The sequence below is a fragment of the Mirounga leonina genome, unplaced genomic scaffold, assembly GCF_011800145.1.
Source record: "Mirounga leonina isolate KUSES-001 unplaced genomic scaffold, KU_Mleo_1.0 Mir_95, whole genome shotgun sequence".
NCBI lineage: Eukaryota > Metazoa > Chordata > Mammalia > Carnivora > Phocidae > Mirounga > Mirounga leonina.
Genome location: NW_023270865.1, coordinates 9,021,846 through 9,044,410, shown reverse-complemented (window position 1 = coordinate 9,044,410; position 22,565 = coordinate 9,021,846). Strand labels below are relative to the sequence as shown.

Here is a 22,565-nt window from a genome sequence, read left to right as displayed (position 1 = left end):
GCCACTGGCCACATGTGGGCATTGAGCAAATTGAAATGTGAATAGTGCAACTAATAAACTGACTTTTTAATGTTATTGAGATGTAAATAGCCATATGTTGCTAGAGGCTACCATATTAGACAGTGCAAGTCTAGCTAATGAAATATTTGAGTCCCACAGTATGCAGGGGATTTGGAGATCCTGGAATTGGAAGTAGGTGGGACCTGCTAACCTGGGAGAAGAAAGGAACAGGTCTCTGTGACAACACAGTGTGAAGGCCTGGATGTGACGGAATGAGAGGACAGTTGAAAGGATAAGAGGGTTACAGATGGAGGGTGGGAGGTTCTAGAGGAGCAAATACCTCATCACAGCCAAAGGAGCTTATCACTGAATCAGAGAGAAGAAAATCAAAGTAATGGTGGCATGAGAATGCTAGGTGGGTCATTGAATTGGATGATTGTGTGACACCAGAGTCCATCAGTTAATTTTTTGAAGATGGCCATCTCTGCTGTCAAAGTTTGTTGGTTTGCACACTGGCCTCCATACTCAGAGGGCAGGGAGAGACTGAAGAAAGAAGCAGACCACTCTAGATTGGTAGGTGGCAGGTTGAATAAGCAAGTGAACTTATTTACAAGACTCATCTTGGGTGGTTACAGGTCAAGTAGATTTCCGCAGCCACTGGCCAGAATCTTAAAAGTTTATATAGGCCTGGGCGCCTGGGTGGCTCAGTCGTTAAGCGTCTGCCTTCGGCTCAGGTCGTGATCCCAGGGTTCTGGGATCGAGTCCCACATCAGGCTCCCTGCTCAGCGGGAAGCCTGCTTCTCTCTCTCCCACTCCCACTGCTTGTGTTCCTGCTCTCGCGATCTCTCTCTCTCTCTCAAATAAATAAATAAAATCTTTAAAAAAATTACACAGGAAATAGAAGGAAATTTTTAAAAATGGGTGTGTCTATATAAATGACTTGCAGTTATGATCATAAAAAAACATGTATGTAACTTCTGAATGACCCATGTCCTTGTGTAGAGTCCCCTTTGGAAGCCACTGATGTAGATAACAGGTAGAGATGCAGGGTCGGGGAGGGGGTGACTTTGCACCCAAGACTGCCATTTCCTTTCTTCTTGCTTTCTGCCCTTGTCCCCTCCCCCGCCCCATCTCTCAAACCTTTCCTACTTGGAAGGGCTTGGCTTTCAGGCTATGTTACCTGGGCACAACGTTTGTTAATCTGTTTATCTAAATCCTTACAATTATGAGGCTCGATCAAATACTGCATATGAAAGCAAGTGGAATATGAAACTGTACTTTATTCTTGTCTTCCCAACCCCACCACCGTAATTATTTAAATCACTTTCTTTCATCCTGTTGATATCCATCACCTAAAATACCTTCTGTTTTTTAGCCATGGTTGCATTTTGCTATACTATGTTTAATTTGATCTTTACTCTTTGCTCATATCCTGCTTACTAATATTATTTTCCCCAATCCTCCTATAAATTCTGTTTGTAACAGATTTATCTTTCCAATGCTATTCTCATCCTCATTGGTAATATTCTTAAAAAATATTTAAAAAATGAAGACAAATCAAAACTAAGTTGGAATGTCCAATGAGAAAATTAGATGACCAATCTTTTCATATACTTTAAGGACAATTCTATAATAGAACGCTTTTCAGTTAGCATAGCTCGAAATTATTAACTATTAACAAATGTATCACAGTGCTGGGGTTCCTATGGAAATTATGTTGCTTACTGTAAAACCCAGACTGTCCAGTTACAGTATAATAGGAAATACTTTTTAACATTCACATAACACTGGTTCCTGGAAGGACATGTAATATGATAGCTTTAGGCAAGAAAACAACCTTTATTTACTCCCAAACTTTTATTTGAATAATGATTTTGTAGGGCCCTGGTAAAAGTTGTCCTCAGTTAATTATTATTTCCTCTGCTGATAAGCATCGCTAGGTAATATATGTAACAAGTACTTTGATCTTACTGGTCTTACTTGTTTGAGAAAGATAATAGGAAAAAGTAACTTTCAGGATGCTGTTTTTAAGCTGTACCTATCTGTCCATTTATGAATTGGGCTGAGGTAAAATGGTAGTTCAACTGGCTTTTTTTTTTTTTTTAAAGATTTTATTTATTTGACAGAGAGAGACACAGAGAGAGAAGGAACACAAGCAGGGGTAGTGGGAGAGGGAGAAGCACACTCCCTGTGGAGCAGGGAGCCCGATGTGGGGCTCGATCCCAGGACCCTGGGATCACGACCTGAGCCGAAGGCAACGCTTAACGACTGAGCCACCCAGGCACCACCTCAACTGGCCTTTTTTTTTTAGACTCAGTACTTCTTCATTTCTTTACTCTTTCTTATTATCTTACTTGCCTTTTGCTTCTTATTATCTCTTATTCCACTTACCTCAAATACAAAACACAGAGTTGTGAGTATATCCTGGAATTTGGTTGGGCTGATAGAGGAGAAACCGTTCCATTTACTTGTATTGTTTCCTGTTTTATAATGACGTCGTGTGCTTTCTCTGTAGTTCATAATTTTCATTTTTTCAAAAGTGTACTGCTTAAAGTTGCCTGATAGTTATGTCTGGGTGCAGTGGCCACATCCTATTGCATTAAGCATGTCCTTTTGCATTGCAGGAGCTATGCCTGTCCCAGACCAGCCTTCGTCAACCTCAGAGAAGACCAGCTCCCTGAGCCCTGGCCTGACCACCTCCAATGGGGATGGCTCCGAAACGGAAACCACCTCCGCCATCCTCGCCTCGGTCAAAGAACAGGTAGAAATATTTCCACTTTTGTGACCTACTTATGGGAACATATTAGAAATTGTTCTTTCAGATGAGCAAGGATGACTCGGTGATGTTGGAAGAAAATCATGATTTTCTAGCAGAATGTTGGTATTTATTATGAAAATATTTAAATGGGATTGTAATTGCTTTTGACTTTATGTTTTTATTCATGATTTAGGCAGTTTTCCTTGAAAAAATATTCCATCCCGGGGGGAGAAAGCACTTTATAGTCAAAATTCCCTACTGGTGAAGTTTTGGTAGATTTGGTGATGGACCTGACATTTAATACTGTTACATGCATGAGGCCAAATAATTGGTCTTTAGGAAATATAAAGTCTAAAAACAAAAGAAAAAAAGAAAATATAAAGTCTAATCAACAATCAAAATAAATCCACAGGTATAAAAAATGAGTATGGTGACAGCAGATGAATACTGTGTTGGGTCAAGTGAAACTGGTCTTTCTAGTGTTTCTGAGATGGATCTGGAAGAATGCATTTTAGAATTTTCCCTATAAAATGAATTAAAATCTGAATGAGTCTTCCTCCAACATTACTTTGCCTTATAAATGGCTAAGTAAGTAAAATCTGAAGTCTTAGATTAAAAAAAAATTATTGAAAGTCATGTTTCTTATTAATAAAAGGTGGTAAATAATCAAAGAAAGCTGGAAAATCAAGATTTTTTCCACTTCTTTTAGCATGTGCCAGAATATTAATCATAATTTAAAAAAAAAAAGAGAAAGTGTCCTGTGTGTGGGTTATATGACTCGGGGGGATGCTGAATAAGCAATAGCAGTGGTCAAGCTATCAATAGAGTAGCTGAGGAAAGATCCATTGACAGAAGGGATCAATGATGCTATCAGTCAAACGTGTGTCACCACGGCAGGAAGTGTGGTGCTAAGTAGGTACACAAAGGAAAGTTGAATAGATTAATTGGATAATCTGGTGTGTGAAAATGGTCAGTAAGCAGGGAACAGGCTATATTGCTGGATTAGTTTGCTTCCAAAAGCCTACTCCTGAGAGTTTGCTGATTATTTTTGAGGGAAAATAGAAGGAGCAAAGATTCGTGCCATATTCAGGCTACTGCTTTGTTAAAGTTGGATGTCCTGGTTTCTTATTCATGTATCTAGAAGTCTTGCTGGGCCACTAACTTTAGAGTATGGACAAAATATAAAACGGAGGAATAAATTTAACAAGAAAATGACAAGACCTGTCTGACAAAAACTATACCATTTTTTCACAAGACATAAAGTAATTAAGAATAAATGACAAGGGGTACTATGATCCTGTATAGAAAAGCTTGGTTATCACAATAATATTACTCTTTCCCAAATTAAGATATAATCTTTAGGCTGTTGTAATAAGATCTTGTAGCTGATTATTTCTTTGGCAAACTGGGTCAAACTATTTTAAAGATCACATGGGAAGCATAAATATATGAGTTACAAGGAAATTTTAATAGAGAGATTTTATCTTACCAAACATTCTCATCACTGTAGTGTCCAATTGGTCCAAAATGGAAAGAATGCTCTCTCTGTAGGACATAACTGAGAGTTCAGAATCATAAGGACGTATTCAACATAAAATAGTAGAAAAAATAGCCCAAGAGAAAATATGTGCCAAAATATGACAAAGTGTTGATATAATTAATATATTAATGCTTCCTAATGTTGATGAGAAAAAAAGAAAAAATGAAATAACAGAATAGAAAACTAGGCAAAAATGTAAACAGTAGTTCACAGAAGAAAAATGCAAAAAAACAATGACTATATGGAAATGTTTCCACTCTACTGTACTAATCAGGGATATAAAATTTAAGATGAAAATATGATTTTCTTTAATCTACCAAATAGACAAACATTAAAAAATTGTATGTATTATAGTCTAGCTAAGGTTAAGGTTTGAGGAAATGCACATTCTTTGTCACTCCATATGAGAATGTGCAATGTTGTAATCTTTGTTTAAAATGATATGTTGCTGTGAATTGGCATTTACAGTGTTCAGAACCCTTTGATTAGTCATGCTTAGACATATGTAGTATATAAATGGGTGATCTAGACCATAAGATTTTATGTATATGGGTGTTTATTGCAAAATTATCTGGGATAAAAAAAAGTGGAACAATATTGATTGATGAAGAATTGAAAAAAGATATATCTTTCATATAAAACTATATCCTTCTTATGTAGTTATTAATAAAAATGAGTTAGAACTATATATTACACCTTTGAAAAATACATGAGGATTTTAAAAATTAAATGTCATAGCATTGCATTATCCTGTTTTTAAAAGACAATAAATATTTTGTGTTGTTTACAATGTTTATGAACATCTAGAAAAGTGTAGGAGGAAATAAATCAAACTATTAACATTGGGTACTGTACATGTGTACAATTAGATGGAGGTAGGAGTAGGCAGAGAATATAGAGGATAAGGAAGACAACCCAAAATAGGAGAAAGAACTAGGAGACTGGAATAGATACCAGTTGGATTTGGATAATAGGAAATACCACTTGAGCTGAAATAGTGATGTCTGTAATTGAGAGAGTGGATAAGCTGCTTATAGCAAAAAATAAATTACTGTAAATAAAATGGCCTCCCCAAATCCTTGATGAGAATTTAAAAAAACTTACTGTGAAGAGTTTTTTCTAATAATCAAAATAAGTCCATTGTCCATTTTTGGATGGCAAAGGTGAGATTGTTTGTGGCCGATAACTAATGTGAGCAGGCATGAAAGTCTGTCCTGGAAGGCGACTAGAGCAGCTTGAAGCCCCTGCATTAGAGGCTCAGGCATCAGTTCCTGTGGCATCTGCCCATGTGAAGGCAGAATCAGCAAGCAGCAAGGTCCCTGGACTCGCTTGGGGTAGCCTGCTGCAGACAAGCAATTTTTTCCTTCCCTGGGGATTGTTGTCCTAAACTATTCTTAAGGTTTCCACCATCTCTTTTCCTGAGGTCTAGACTATTATCTATGGAGCTAAAGCTAAGTTAAATATATTTGAAAAAAAAAAAATTAGCTGAGATGAAAGAAAGGCAACTTTAAAAGTTAATTTTTTATGATTTTTAATAATTATGTACATAATATATTTATAAATTTTTTCAATTGAAAATTGCTTGCCTGGTCCTTTTTAGGTGCTAATGAGAAGTAGCTTTTTTTTTTTTTGACTAAAAATTCTATATTAAGTTAGAGAAATTTAAGAAAGAAATTTTATGGCATCACTCTTATGTGCTACCCTAATCCTGTCTCCTTGGACACCAGTTCTGTGGGAGAGAAGTCATTCTTTATCAGAGGAGGCATATATTCTGAGCTAACTGCCAAGTAATAGGTTGCATAATTTATTTATCTCATTCATTAAATGTATTCAGCACTTCATATATGCAACGTATAATAAAGGGTAATAAAGGAAGTACATGTATAAAGAAAAGTCAGTTTGACAGTTTATTGAAATAAATTGTTATGACTAAGAACATAAGTTTTTAAGCAGGCAGCTAACATTGCATAGAAATAAATTCTAGTATATAACCGTAGAATGAACTTAAGTCATGACAAGCCCTAAGTCATGAAACATGTCTGCATGACATGTATGGTGTGACTGAGATATTTGTAAACTGAGTCATAGAGTCCTTAAACCCAGCAGCCATGGATTGCTCAATGAAAAGGTGTTCATTGATTTTTTTTCCTGCTAATTTCCCATCTTGATTGCTTTTTAACTTGTGAATTTTATACTTTTATATCAACAGAAATAGAACCATGATTTATGTTATACTCTATGGGTAATTTTCTGTATTTCAGACATATCTGTCTTATTTCCAAGTTACCAAGTTTTTCTATGGGGCGTTAAGAGAGAAGAACCTAATTCCTTTTTCCTCTCCTGTGCGTGTCCTTCACCAGAAGAGGAGGGGAGGATGGAGGTCGGGGGTGTGATGACTCTGGTCACGTGACTTGGATAAATAACTAAGAGGGGTGATTGGTAACTATTCATTACAAAAAGCAGCCCATAAGGTGGGTTAGGTGGTAAGAACTTAAAGGGGTAAGAACGGTGAAGGGATTCTATTTTAAGGATGGGAGATACCCCTATGATGATGGCAATGACCCATAGAAAGAGAAGTTAATGATGTTCTAGAGAGGGGGAATAATTTCAGGGAGAAAAGTCACTGGGTAGATGAGAGTGAATGGGATCCTTTCAGTGGAGAGAGTGGCTTTTGGAACAAAGACAGTTCATCCATGAGAATGGGAGAGAGGCAAAGTACATGGTCTCAGGTCCCCTGATGGCTTGGTGTTGGAAACTCTTCCCCTCATCAGATGGGCACTTCCCCTCTCATCAGAGGCACCAATTTGAATTGGACCTGTTAGGAGTCTGTGGTGAGCTGGGCTGAGCAGAGGTGGAGGGGGGAGGCACTGAAGGTGAGGGATGCAAGACAGTCGTTATAATGATGGATCTTGGAATCGAAATTGAGTGGAAGTGGGTAAAAGAAAAATTGGTGGGGACAGTGCATTCTCAGTGATTGTGTATTGATAGTGATGGCTTGGAAGCTTTGTGCTTAAAATCCAGAATTTAACAGTAATTATTGTTAATGTTGAGACCTAGGTTATGACTCTGGGAGATGAGATCAAAACGTGAAAAGAGAGAGAAACCTTGTTGACTCTGTGAAAGGTGGTGGCGAGTGATGATGATGCCAGAACAGTGGTGATGAGCAGTGACAGCACTCCAGTTGCCCTAGGTGGGGAGGGGACCCGATGTTGCCACATGCCTGTGAGAAGCACGCTGATGTTGGCTTGTGGGTGTATGGGAGTAGTCCTCCTGATCTTCACCTGTGTGTTTTCATTGTTTTAAATTGTTACAATGTTGGTCTATACTTTTAGACAGGAATTTACATTCTCTCACATTATGTAACCTTTGTCTTTGTATTTTTGTCTTAAACCAACATAGTGCTACTTTGCTCTTAAGAACATATAGTTTATTGGGCGCCTTGGTGGCTCAGTCGTTAAGCGTCTGCCTTCGGCTCAGGTCATGATCCCAGGGTCCTGGGATCGAGTCCCGCATCGGGCTCTCTGCTCAGCAGGGAGCCTGCTTCTCCCTCTCCCACTCCCCCTGCTTGTGTTCCTGCTCTCGCTATCTCTCCTCAAATAAATAAATAAAATCTTTAAAAAAAAAAAAAAAGAACATATAGTTTATTGATGTTTACAAATTATTGTGGCCCAGATAAATGTGTTTTTTTTGGTAATAATTCTATCAGCAAAGTACATTTATTTATTTTTATTTAAATTCAATTAGCCAACATATAGGACATCATTAGTTTCAGATGTAGAAGTCAATAATTCATCAGTTGCATACAACACCCAATGATCATCACATCACATGCTCTTCTAAAGGCCATCACCCAATAACCCCATCCCCCTACCCACCTCCCCTCCAGCAATCCTCAGTTTGTTTCCTATAGTTAAGAGTCTCTCATGGTTTGTCTCCCTCTGTGATTACTTCCCATTCCGTTTTCCCTCCCTTCCTCTATGGTCCTCTGTGCTGTTTCTTATATTCCACATATGAGTGAAACCATATGAAATTTGTCTTTTTCTGATTGACTTATTTTGCTCAGCATAATACTCTCCAATTCCGTCCATATCGATGTAAATGGTAAGTATTCATCCTTTCTGATGGCTGAGTAATATTCCATATATATATATATACCACATCGTCTTTATTCATCCATCTGTTGATGGACATCCCGGCTCTTTCCATAGTTTGGCTGTTGTGGACATTGCTGTTATAAACACTGGGGTGCACATGCCCCTTTGGATCATTACATTTGTATCTTTGGGGTAAATACCTAGTAGTGCAATTGCTGAGTTGTAGGGTAGCTCTGTTTTTAACTTCTTGAGGAATCTCCATACTGTTTTCCAGAGTGACTGTACCAGCTTGCATTCCCATCAACAGTGTAGGAGGGTTCCTCTTTCTCCACATCTTTGTCAACATTTGTTGTTTCCTGACTTGTTAATTTTAGCCATTCTGACTGGTGTGAGGTGGTATCTTATTGTAGTTTTGATTTGTATTTCCCTGATGTTGAGTGTTTTTTTATGTGTCTGTTGGCCATTTGATGTCTTCTTTGGAGAAGTGTCTGTTCATGTCTTCTGCCCATTTCTCGACTGGATTATTTGTTTTTGGGTATTGAGTTTTTTATAGATCTTGGATACTAACCCTTTATCTGATATGTCATTTGCAAATATCTTCTCCCATTCCGTAGGTTGCCTTTTAGTTTTGTTGGCTGTTTCCTTTGCTGTGCAGAAGCTTTTTATCTTGATGGAGTCCCTATAGTTCATTTTTGCTTTTGTTTCCCTTGCCTTTGGAGATGTGTGTAGCAAGAGATTGCTGAGGCTGAGGTCAAAGAGGTTGCCGCCTATGTTCTCCTCTAGGATTTTGATGGATTCCTGTCTCACATTTAGGTCTTTCATCAGTTTTGAGTTTATCTTTGTGTATGGCATAAGGAAATGGTCCAGTTTCATTCTTCTGCATGTGGCTGTCCAATTTTCCCAGCACCACTTGTTGAAGACCTGTCCTTTTTCTATTGGATATTCTTTCCTGCTTTGTCAAAGATTAGTTGACCAGAGAGCTGAGGGTCCATTTCCAGGTTTCTCTATTCTGTTCCATTGATCGATGTGTCTGTTTTTGTGCCAGTACCATGCTGTCTTGATGATCACAGCTTTGTAATATAGCTTGAAGTCCGGCATTGTGATGCTACCATCTTTGGTTTTCTTTTTCAATATTGCTCTGGCTATTCGGGGTCTTTTCTGGTTCCATACAAATTTTAGGATTGTTTGTTCCAGCTCTGTGAAAAATGTCGATGGTATTTTGATAGGGATTGCTTTGAATGTGTAGATTGCTCTGGGCAGCATAGACATTTTAACAATGTTTATTCTTCCAATCCACGAACATGCAATGTTTTTCCATCTCTTTGTGTCTTCCTCAATTTCTTTCCTAAGTGTTTTGTAGTTTTTAGAGTACAGATCCTTTACCTCATTGGTTAAGTTTATTCCTAGGTATCTTATGGGTTTTGGTGTAATTGTAAATGGGATCGAGTCCTTAATTTCTCTTTTCTTCTGTCTCATTATTAGTGTATAGAAATGCCACTGATTTCTGTGTGTTGATTTTATATCCTGCCACATTGCTGAACTGCTGTATGAGTTCTAGCAATTGGGGGGTGGAGTCTTGGAATTTCCACATAAAGTATCATGTCATCTGTGAAGAGAGAGAGTTTGACTTCTTCTTTGCCAATTTGAATGCCTTTTATTTCTTTTTGTTGTCTGATTGCTGAGGCTAGGACTTCTAGTACTATGTTGAACAACAGTGGTGAGAGTGGGCATCCCTGCCGTGTTCCCGATCTTAGGGGAAAAGCTTTCAGTTTTTCCCCATTGAGAATGATATTTGCTGTGGGCTTTTCATAGATGGCTTTCATGATATTGAGGTATGTTCCCTCTCTCCCTACAGTATGAAGAGTTTTAATCAAGAAAGGATGCTGTATTTTGTCAAATGCTTTTTCTGCATCAATTGAGAGAATCATATGGTTCTTGTCCTTTCTTTTATTAGAATGATGTATCACATTGATTGATTTGTGGATGTTGAACCACCCTTGCAGCCTAGGAATAAATCCCACTTGGTTGTGGTGAATAATCCTTTTAATGTACTGTTGGATCCTATTTGCTAGTATCTTGGTGAGAATTTTTGCATCCATGTTCATCAGCGATATTGGTCTGTAATTCTCCTTTTTAGTGAGGTCTTTGTCTGGTTTTGGGATCAAAGTAATGCTGTCCTTGTAGAATAAGTTGGGAAGTTTTCCTTCCATTTCTGTTTTTTGAAACAGCTTCCAAAGAATAGATATTAGTTCTTCTTTAAATGTTTGGTAAAATTCTCCTGGGAAGTCATCCGGCCCTGGACTCCTGTTGGGAGATTTTTGATTACTGCTTCAATTTCCTTGCTGGTTATGGGTCTGTTCAGGTTTTCTGTTTCTTCCTGTTTCATTTTGGGTAGTTTATAAATTTCTAGGAATGCATCCATTTCTTCCAGATTGCCTAATTTGTTGGCATATAGTTGCTCATAATATGTTCTTAAAGTTGTTTGTATTCCTTGGTATTGGTCATGATCTCTCCTCTTTCATCATGATTTTATTAATTTGTGTCCACAAAGTGCATTTAATAGTGAGAACATTAAATAGAAATTTCTAGGTATATAACAGTATATGCAAATGTGTCATTTCATTGTATTTATTCAGTAGTGTTTATCAAATGCCAACTATGTGCATAGAACTGTGTTTCCCTGTATGATAGACACACAGATTTGAAGGTTGCCTTCGACTATTTAGCAATGAATTTAAAAATACAAAACAAACTTATATAAAAAGGTATAAAATATTTTTAAAAATGTAGACAAATTTTTAAGAAAACTCTTTAGTCAATTTGCTTAAAAACTCAAAGTACTATATATTGATAAAAACATTTCTTAAGTTGACAGTATTTATAGCCCTGGACACTCTGTTGTTACACTAACTTCTCTTGTTCTCTACGTTCCACAAGGATTGCAGTCAGGTTCTTGATTTTAGAGGAATTTTTTAGTACCATTATTTAAACTATCAATGATTTCTCGGTAATAAAATAGAAGTTTTCTTGCTTTTAATCACTTTTGTTATTATCCTTAATAGAGGAAAATGGAGTAAAGGCATTTCTGAGCTCCCACTCTGGGTAAAACTACTGCACAGGGTACTTTACATATGTTATATCATATGAAAGCATTAAGAAAGCATTTTAAAAAATTCATCTTACACAAAATCTAAAGAAATCTTGATAGTTTACATCAACTCGTGGTAAAGATAGCGTACCTTTATTTTTATGTAGCTTCTACATTTATAATTTTTAAATTGCATTAGCTCTGTATAAAAAAATATGATTGGGAAGGAGCACATTATAAAATGCTCCTTTAATTAGTCTTCTTCCAGTGTCACATGTCATTGCCACGTCTTTCAGCATTATTAGTGTTACTGTAATGTGCAACAGTAGTTTCTGATAACACAATGTGGATAATGACCTATAACTATTAATCACTTTCCAAACTATGTCTTGGAAAAGCATTTCATGAAAGTAATGACAAAATTATCAGCCATAAAAAAGAGGAAATTAAAACACCTTTAGGAAAGGTCAAGAAGATAGGGAAGGATTATCTGCAAAGACTAGTGAACTTTATATTCATTTAGTCAGAGAAAAAAGAATTATATTTATCATAGTGCCACAGCTGAACTCTTTCCATATATTAAAATTAAAATGAGAATTGCCTGATGATTTTTGAATTTATTTCTTGAAATAAATTCTTGAATTTCTTTTTTTTTTTCCATGAAAAAAAGCATGTATTTTTTTCCCTAGTTTTCATTGTTAGAACATGAACTATGGTAGGAACTGTGGCGGCCTTTTTCAAGAGGTGGACTGAGATGCGAAGGTGCACGCTAGGAGTCTGTAGACCTGGGTCCTGATAGAAGGTGTGGTTTGTGGTTTGGAACAAGGAAGGGCAGATCTCAGAGTCAACAAGGATCAGAAAGTCTTGTGGATATCCCATACACAGACAGGGTGCAGATAGACTGACCAAAATGGGTGTTTAGACTTGCAGCAAGGCAAAGAAGGAAACCAAGTGGTGTGTGTAGAACGGTGGAACTTCCAACTAGGAAGGAAAGGGAGTGGTCAGGAGGCAGCAGACTGATGGAACCTGCTGGGTTTGAAGCTGGCCTGTTTCTTTGTGGATTCTGGATCTTTTGCACCATAAAAGTGGTGGTTGAAGCTAGAGATAGAGGAGCAACAAGGGTCCTAAACCACTTGTGGAAGATCTTGGAATTAGTGCTAGGAGTTCTAGTGATAAGTGAAGAATTCTGGAAGTGTGGATGGATCCTATCCCTCCCTTCCTCCCCTCACCCTCTGTGCTCCTTTATGTGTATTCTGTTTTTGCCTAGAAGTTATTTTGAATTTTTTCCTAAAACTTAATTTTTTCCTAAAATTTGACTTTGTAACTCTTCCCAAGACACATGTATACTTATCCACATTTTTAATCACCCCAAACTCTATTCCAAGAATTAATTCACTTGGATGCTGTCTGCACTCTTCCCTTTGAAGCTATTAGGAGTTGGATTTTCTAGGCACTGGAGCGAGGCTATGATGGGAAAAATAAAAATGGACTTACCTTTTATATACTGAATTAGAAGATAAGCTTTTAATATGTGGGGTTTTGTAACATGACATTAGAGTACATTTCTAATGCCTCTTTTATATTTAGCATTAGAATTCATTGCTAAATACTCATATATGGTGGTACCTGGGTGGCTCAGTGGTAAATATCTGCCTTCGGCTCAGGTCATGATCCCAGGGTCCTGGGATCCAGCCCAGCGGCGGGCTCCCTGCTCAGCAGGAAGCCTGCTTCTCCCTCTCCCACTCCCCCTGCTTGTGTTCTCTCTCTTGCTTTGTCTTTCTCTGTCAAATAAATAAATAAAATCTTTAAAAAATATATTCATATATGAAATCACATTTCTTTTAAATATGATACTAAATATTATATTTATATTATGTATTATATTATTATACATAATATTAAATATGTTATTAAAATATTTTTAAAAATATATTTTAAAAATTTTTATGAATTTTCCATTTAAAATAATTCATGCACATTGTGAAAAAGTTTAAAAACTCAGTAAGGAATGAAGATAAAAATTTTATTTGAAAATAATATGGCAGCTAAAGGTTGTTGCATATATTTGGGAAGAGTTCTAAGATTTTTATATGAATATATAATTATTTGTACAAAATCTTTCTTTTCCCTTATAAGTATTTTATACTGCTTTGTACACTTAATATTATATCAAGAGTATTTTTTCTTATCACTATTATATTAAAACCTTTTTTTAATGGCTGTGTGTGTAGATACACTGTGAGTCATTTTGTATTCTAATTTTATCGAACTTTTCCATCTTTGTTGATCTATTAGGTTGATTCAGTTTTCTCAGAATGAAACAAAAATGACATGTCATACTTCCTTGTACATAAATCATTGGGTCTACTTTGACAGAAGTTGCCTGTAGCAAAGTTTTCAGAAAGAGTTTAAAGACCCTCACAAACTCACTGGGAAAATATGTCATAATTAGTTACTGATAAGAGCCACGGGCAGGACACACAAAGCAGGAGCTCCAGGGGTATAATAGCGCCATTGCCCAGGGTTTGCACAGAGTAGGAAATTAACAAGTAGAATATTCTAGAGGGAATAAATGGGGGAAATATGTTCAGTATTCAAAACAACTGAACCAAATATGGTAGAGATGATGAAGATTAACATATGAAATATAATAGGACAAAGGAAGCATTATTAAATAGTATCTCAAAATAACAAAAATGGTTTTAAAAAGGTTAGATATTAAATTTCCTTAAAATGTACATATTTTTATAAAATATACATGACCTATTTCTATAAACTATTTAAAACTTATTTCATCAGATACACAATTAAATAATGACTTTTTCTCTAGTAATTATTTTGTTCAATATCTTTTGTTTATGACCAAAGAAACTCAAACTTTAAAAAAATAGTTTACTTACCTAAAGCCATATAAGAAATTGCCATGGAAGTGAAATGAGAAAATTAACTTGTTTTATTCTGAATCCAGTGCTCTTTTCACTAAACTACACTCTCCCATAATTTAGGTATAATAGGCTTCAATATATTGTCTAATATTTTTCCCAAGAGAAACGTTTCTCTATGAACAAGGTTTGCTGAGGCCAAGTCAAATGATGCCCCGCCTGTGTAGCTCCTCTTTAACTATAGGAAAAGAGAGGCAGATGAGTTCATATCAATTTGATCTGCAATTTAATTTTGAATCTGAAGGAATCATTAATGAGACTCTAAACAAAAAGAATTCCAGGAACTTGCACACTTCATTGTTCGTTAATGTCTGTGAAGGAAATGTGGTAGGAAAGGGGCACTGTGAGCTGACTGCCACAATATTGTTTTCATGGGGTGTTCTGTTTCTGAGAGTCAGTGGTGTGGCTGGAAGTGGTCTCCAGCATGCATCAGTGCCCGAGGCAAACACGCCCTCGGCAGCCCATCAATCCTGTTCAAGCTGCCGTCACTCATGGCTGTCATTAAAAGAATGTTCAAGCTCATGGCCTGGGCTCTAAATGAGTTGACTGTATGGCCTGCTGCTGTAAAAAAAAGTGAAGATCAGCATCTTCCTCTTTGACTAATGTCAAGTTCTGACTTTCCATTCTGCTCAGGGTCTCCAGAAGTAGCTGGCCCAACTTGCCTAATTACTAGGAGACAGAAGGACTCAATGTTAACAAGACCAAAACAAACAAACAAAAGTCCCTTTGGACAGGTCATCCTTAGCATTTAGTAGCCAATACTAAGTAGCTGCATTGACCATCTCAATAGATTGAGTTGTCTGGGGGTGCATTTTGCAGCTTACACATCCTGGAAGGTCTGCTAGATGAAGAAGTTTTATGTTCAAAACTGAAACTTAGAACTATGTAAAATTCAATCCAAGATTCTTTCATAATTGTAGGCAAGTCTGTTCTATTTTGGGAAGTAGAACTCTGAGCTGTCAAACAAGGGTGTTTAACTCTTTGAGTTGACTCAAAGCTTTTAGAGTACACTTGGAACCCTGTAGGTCAACACTCATACCCATCACCTCTACCCAGACAAAAGATCAGCTTTGTACTGAGCCCACCCATTAGCTAACAGAGACACTTTAAATAAATGATACCACATACTCTAAATACTTGTCAGAGACCTGCAATTACCTGCTATAGACCTCCTGTCAAAAGCTAGAGGCAATTTATTCTTAAAATTAATAATCTAGAGGGGCACCTGGGTGGCTCAGTCGTTAAGCATCTGCCTTCGGCTCAGGTCATGATCCCAGGGTCCTGGGATCGAGCCCCACATTGGGCTCCTTGCTCAGCGGGAAGCCTGCTTCTCCCTCTCCCACTCCCCCTGCTTGTGTTCCCTCTCTCGCTGTCTCTCTCTCTGTCAAAAAATAAATAAAATCTTTAAAAAAAAATTAATAATCTAGAGTGCAAATTCTTTCTATTTTGGGAACTCTGCCCATATCAGGAACAGCATCTCAGCGCTCCCTGAGAACGCCTTCCAAAACATTTGGCTTTAATAATACTGCAATAATATGACTCTGCCTTTATGGAGACCCAAGATACGAAATTACCATCCTGGGAGCTTTTCTGGATTGTGTGGAAACCTGATACTGGAAACCCTTCTCACACTGTTGTCACTTGATTTAATGGAAATGAAATATTTTAGTCTACATGCATACTCCTACTATAATAATAATGATGATAATAATAACATTAATAATTACTAAAATTTGCAGTTCTTTTTTCTGAAAAACACCTAATTAATTAATTTATGGAATAGGTTTGTGGCTGGGTCTCTCCTCCTTACTGTTGCCTTGCTGGCCTCAGAACAGTGCCAGACATAGAGGATGAGTCCAAAGTATTTGTGTTGAGGGTATGAGTTCACTGATGAACTTACTGTGTTTTTCTGTTCCATTTCAGCTGAAAAGTGAATGCTTTGCTTTATCATCATGAGGGCTTTAGTTGTATGGTACGAAGGTCTCATCTCCATTGTTGCATTGATCATATTCTTTTACCTTTCTTTTCATGGTCATGTTGGATCTGTGTCTCCCCCTTCGAACTACCTGCATCTCATTTCAGAATTAGCCATGTACTTTGATGAATCGCAGGTTCCCAAACTGCAGTTTCCTCTATGAACAACCCAAATTGAAACTCATTTAATCAAGTGGGATGGCATATATTCAATTTAAGATGAGGGATATTCACTTAAACATATCCTTCATTAATAAAATATATAAGCAGATGTCTTTTTGTCTTGGACTAGAGTGTGTGCCTTATTTTAGCCAAAAACAAAACAAAACACTCCCTATTAGTGCATGAATCTGCAGCTTCACATATAAAAAACACATAAATATCCAATTCCTTTTGTTTATATGCAGCTATCCCAAATTTATCATTTTAAAAAAATATTTCTTCCAATGATTTTTTTTCTTTTTCTTTCAATGATTTTTAATTGTTCTTTGAAAACATACTTTTCCCCAGAGTTTAGAGCAGTTCAACTGTGTGCTTATTATTATTTGCTTATCTTGTTTTCCTTTGTGTTTGGGAGATTTTTCACATATTTGTACTTGGTGAAACTTTTAATTTTGTAATATTAAAAATCTAATTATTACGGATTTTGAAGTTTTTCTGTAGTTGCTGTTCATTTCTATGTTTGTTTAATGGTGGTATGCCATATGTGTTTTATATTTGTGGGCTTGTTTTTGCTGTTGTTGGCTTGTTTTACATATTAGCGTAAGATATATCTTGAGCATACTTATGTGGAAGTTTCTGGACACATAGAGAGCTTACTTCTCCATAACTGTATAAAAGAATAATTCCAGCCTTATCTACAGGTTACAGGAAATAGAGTCTTCATATAAAAATGTTGTAAGGATTTCTCTTGAATCATTATAAGTGCTATTGTAGCAAATCCTGCATTATGTCCCCAGCTCATTTGAGGGTTTATTTAGCAACATTTTCTTAGGAGAAAGCTCTACAAAGTGAAGATGGTGTCTTAAAACAGCCGGTTAATGAAAGTTATTCCACTAAAACATAAAATCTAAGTATACTTTCATGTCAACACAGGAAGTGAACAGGTGGTTTTTTTATGCTTTTTAAAAAATATTTTTTAAATTTATTTATTTTAGAGAAAGAGTGCATGTGAGCAGGGGGAGGAGCGGGGCGGGGGCGGGGGAATCTCAAGCAGACTCCGCGCTGAGTGCAGAGCCCCACGCATGGCTTGATCCCAGGACATCAAGATCCAGACCTGAGCTGAAATTAAGCATCCGTCACTCACAGGACTGAGCCACCCAGGCACCCTCGAACAAGTTATTTTTGTTAGCAATATGGACCCAATATAAATGTTGCTGCATGGTGGATTGAAACAGATGAATTTTGGCAATATGTTTACCCAAATATTCACTGTGGCAGGTTGTTTTTTTAAAAAGATTTATTTATTTGAGAGAGAGAGAGAATGGGACAGATGGGCAGAGAGAGAGGGAGAGAACCCTCAAGCAGACTCCTCTCTGAGCATGGAGCCAGACATGGGGCTAGATCCCAGGACCCTGAGATCATGACCTGAGCCAAAACAAGTATCAGATGCTTACCCCACTGAGCCACCCAGGCACCCCTGTGGCAGATTGGTTTGTGGGGAGAAGGGCTACAATGTTATTTCCCATCTCATGACCTTCTTTGTTCTGATGTGAGTGTGACACCTCCCTGTTAATAGGTGGGTTCTGTAATTCCTTCTCCCTCACTTTAAGTGGGCCTGTGCCTGTGGAGGAAGTGACACCATGTGACTTTTGAGAGTTGGGCATGACAGGCAGTGTATTTTCTCTCTGGTTCTCTTGCCATACTCATTCTTAGAAACCAGCCACATGAAGTAAACCTTTAGGTGGTTACCTGGAGAGACGCCCAGTCCATGGGCACATCTGAACTCCCAGCTGACACCAGTATCAACTTGCCAGTTGAGCCATTGACCGTCCCCAGTCAAGCGGCCCCAAATGATGCCGAATAGGGCAAAGACAGTTGGTTCTCACCGACGTTTAGAGATTAATGACCAAGATAAATGATTGTTGTTTCCAGGTGGTTTGCTATACAGCAGTGGGTAACTGACTCATGCTTACAAAAACTCGGTTGTCTTAGACCATTCCTATACCTTAATCTACTTCTAAGTCTTGTGATTCTGGACATCCTGAAGTTACTCTCAAAAAATCAGCTTATTGAAATATAATTCATGTGCTGTACACTTCACCCATTTCAGTGGTTTTCAGTATATTCAGAGTTGCACAGCCATGTCCACAACCTAATTTTGATACACTTTTGTCCCCTCAGAAATAAATTCTGTGCCCTTTAACAGTCATTCCCCATTTCCCCCAAACCTCACAGCCCTGGTAGACAACTAATCTACTTTCTGTCTCTATAGGTTTTTCTATTTCTGACCATTTATAATATAATATTTATATATAATTTATATATAAAATTTATATATAAAAATATAATGTTTATGATATAAACAAAATCATAAATCTATGGTCTTTTGTGAATGACTTCTTTCACTTATCATGTTTCAAGTTTCATCCATGTTGCAGTATACATCATCATTTCATTCCTTTTTATTTCCAAATGATATCCCATTGTATGGATGTATCTCATTTCATTTAACCATTCATCTGTTGGTGGCCTTTGAGGTTGTTTCTGCTTTTTGGTTATTGAGAATAACGTTGCTATGACTAGTTGTATCTATTTTTGCATGTTTTTTATTTCTCCTGGGTGAATACCTAGGAATGGAAATGCTAGGTCATATGATAACTCTAGGCTCAACATTCTAAGGAACTGCCAAACTATTTTGTCAAGAGGCTGCACCTGTTAGGGTTTCAGTATTTTCACATCCTTGTTCTTATCTTTTTTATTCCAGTTATCCTTGTGGGCTGAGGTAACTTTTTGAAATGAACTGCTAGGCCAGAGCCTAATGACACATGCCAAACCATTCTATAGCAGATTGAGAATAAATTTTAAAATATTTAAATATTATATTTAAAAATATTTAGCAGTGTGTTTATGCAATAGACAAAGTAAGCTCCTAAACACAAGTTGTAAGCCCCAGCATTTCTGGGGCAGCATACCAAGGCCTGTGAAGGGCCTAGAAGCCAAGTTGTGTGAGTGCCAGGTGGAAGAGCCATTGCTGTTTGGTTTGCAGACTGTGGTGGTAGGGGAGGATGGGAAGGAGGATGGGAAGAGTTGCCTTGAGTTTTAGAGAAGGAGAAAACTTCTATTTGATAGGTATTATTCAACTGAGAAGAGAATAGTGTAAAGGATCAAAATTTGGGGGTGGCAGGTTTCAGTTTTGTGTCAGAGATGATTCTTAGTTGCAAACTTAGGCAATGTTAAGCTGAACAGGAATAACTCAATGACTTAAGTAACTCTTGAAATATTTGAATGGTCCAAAGCGTCAGGCTTGGGGTTCATATTGCTAAGGCTAATGACCAATTTTGTTGTAAGTCTACCTTGGGGATGGGTTCAAAAGGTGGACATTTTCAAACATGGAAGAAATGTTCTCAATGATGCTGGCAAATGACAAATTTTGGAAAAGTACCAAAAAGTACAACTAATTACTTCTTTCGTCTCTTCAGGAAATTCAGGAACAATGATCACTGGCAGACCTTTTGACCAGTGGGTGGCAGCACAGAAATGTACATGGCTGCCCGTAAATGGACTGGTATCTGATGCCTGCAGCCTTGGATGGGCCTGGGGGGGCTTTTGCTGCCAGCTTCATTCATTGCCTTTCCATAGGATGCCCTAAATATATTATTCTTTTTCTGACTACGATATGAAACTAAGATATGGCAGTCCTGGGATACTAGGATATGAAAAAGTTGGAAAGGCTATGTACTGTTAACATTACCTTACAACAATAAAAAAATAAATAAAAATCAGAGCTGCCCAGAAATTCAAAGAAAGAAATAGTGACTCTTTAGTCATTAGAATTAAGGATAATCTGAATGACTGTCAGGGACTCACATTGGATAAAAAGTTTAACTAAATGAACTCAGGTCTCCTCCAAATGTTAAATATCTTTTGAAGTTTGACGTTCACCTTGTTAGTAAATAAATTCTATTATTAATATTCCATCACTAAAGATAAATATTGCAAATTATTTTTTAATATTGGCATAGTTTAAATATATGTGTATTTTTTATACCTGCTAAGAGTCCTTTCTCAGTTGTGTGAGATGTTAATAGTTTCTAAATATTTGGTGTCTTTCAGCATATGTAGCTGAAACTATTATTATTATTATGTATTATTATTATTATGTAGCATTAGAAACTATTGCCTTCATAATGAGTCCAGTTAAAGACTTGAGCTAAGATATTTGATGAACCTTTGATAATTTTGGGAAAAGGCAGTAGGCATTACTAGACTGAAAATGTTTCTTCCAGTTTCAAGGACAAGTTAAATTTTCAGAGCTTCTGCCATGGCACAGAGTAAACTAGTAGTGGCTTCTGAAGCTAAAGTGTGTCATCTTGTTTTAAGGATTTATTCATAAGTGGGTATGGGATTTGGGCCAATATTTGGTATGATGGGAAAAGTGATATGTTTGGCATCAGTAGATTTGATTCAAATTCCTCTAGCATTTTCTTATTGAATACGCTTGGTTAAGGTATGTAATGTCTCTCCAAAGCTAAGTTTGATTATCTACTAAAATGAAGATAATTATATATCAAAGTTATGATGGAATGTATACAAATTATAACATAAATTATACAAATATGTTAGTTGATAAATTTATTATTCCATGGAAATCTATGCTACTTTATTAGTTTATATCAGCCTGATGAATTGATCTTCACCAGCCTTTCTTTGACAATTAAACATATATACAATCTCGAACTTTGGATGAAAATACATGAAACCCAAAGGTAAATCAGGGGTTTTCTGTGGTTACTTATGAACTTGTCATAGAAGAGAATACTTGGCTGAGGAAAAACAATAACAAGCCTTTAGAGTTTTACTTATTGCCAGATTATTACATGTGTTGTTGTATAAATGTAATGCTGAAGAGAGTGTGAGAGGTGTTTTGAAGCTCCTGATTACACTTCATTATATTAAATTTCAGCTTTTAGGAGAACATTTTTCACTGTCACTTTTCTTTATAATTAAACTCTTTATAAAGTAATAAAAAACAAATGGGTCTAGAACCCTTGATAATCAAGTCATTTGTATTGCTGTGTTTTTAAAATCTTCTGAAACCACAGGCATGTAGGCATGCCCCAGCACAGGTCAATGTCTGATATCAAGGACTCTGGGTAAAATCAAAGAAAGCAAGTTGTGTTTCTCATTTTGGTCTGCTCCTGAGTCAATTTTTGTAATTGAGAGAATAGAGAGGTCTTTCCTATAGAAGTAGGTGCTTAGAGCCAAAGATGACTAGAAGAACATTAGGCCCCAGGGTTTGCATAAATCTTGGGCCAGGTGGGATTCTCACAAAATGAAATAGGATACTCCAGGTAGTCCTAATTAAAATTGAAGGACATTAGCCTCTATTTGAATTATGTTGTGGAAAGTGCTTCTGTGTCCCTTTGATGTTATCCTCATTTTGTATACTATAGGAAGGGCCTTCCATAATGCCTGGAATATGGAAGCTACTTTTTGTGCAGTGGTTATAATTTTAAAAATGAAATTATTTTGTCAATTAATCATATGACTAACAATAGTAATAAATTTCATTCTTAACCATCAAAGTTGATTTGATTGTGTAAAATCCATTCCAGGAGTTCTGATGTTTTATTGCTCTTAGACTATTTTATGTGAATAAAATGACCCCACCCATTTTATTCAAATTTTTGGAATATTTAAGAAAGTGTTAATAGTTTAATGAAACTTACTTGCCTTTTCCAAAAATCTCTATTTGATAACAAAATTCCTACTGTCAAGACTCCAGTACTTTCCAATTTCATAATGGTGGTGATTCAACTTTAGGTGGAATGAATGAATGAATGGATAGTTAAATAAATAACAATGGTTTAGAATTATATGTAGAGAGAAAATAATAAGATGGAATTTAATATATTTAGATAGAGTCAAAATTGCAGCCTCATGATGTGAATGTTTCAGTAGCAATAATCCCTCACATTTAATTGTAAAATACTTTAACCCAAGTAAA

General features: G+C 36.7%; 1 protein-coding gene across 2 annotated transcripts in view; it reads left to right on the top strand.

Moving 5' to 3' along the window:
• CTNND2 (catenin delta 2) overlaps positions 1 to 22,565 on the top strand; it is an 893,404-nt gene that overhangs the window by 144,566 nt on the left and 726,273 nt on the right. For both annotated transcript variants that reach the window (XM_034998887.1, XM_034998886.1), the window contains exon 2: positions 2,625 to 2,761. In XM_034998887.1, the coding sequence (XP_034854778.1) occupies positions 2,625 to 2,761 (137 nt within the window). The remainder of the gene's footprint in view (positions 1 to 2,624; positions 2,762 to 22,565) is intronic.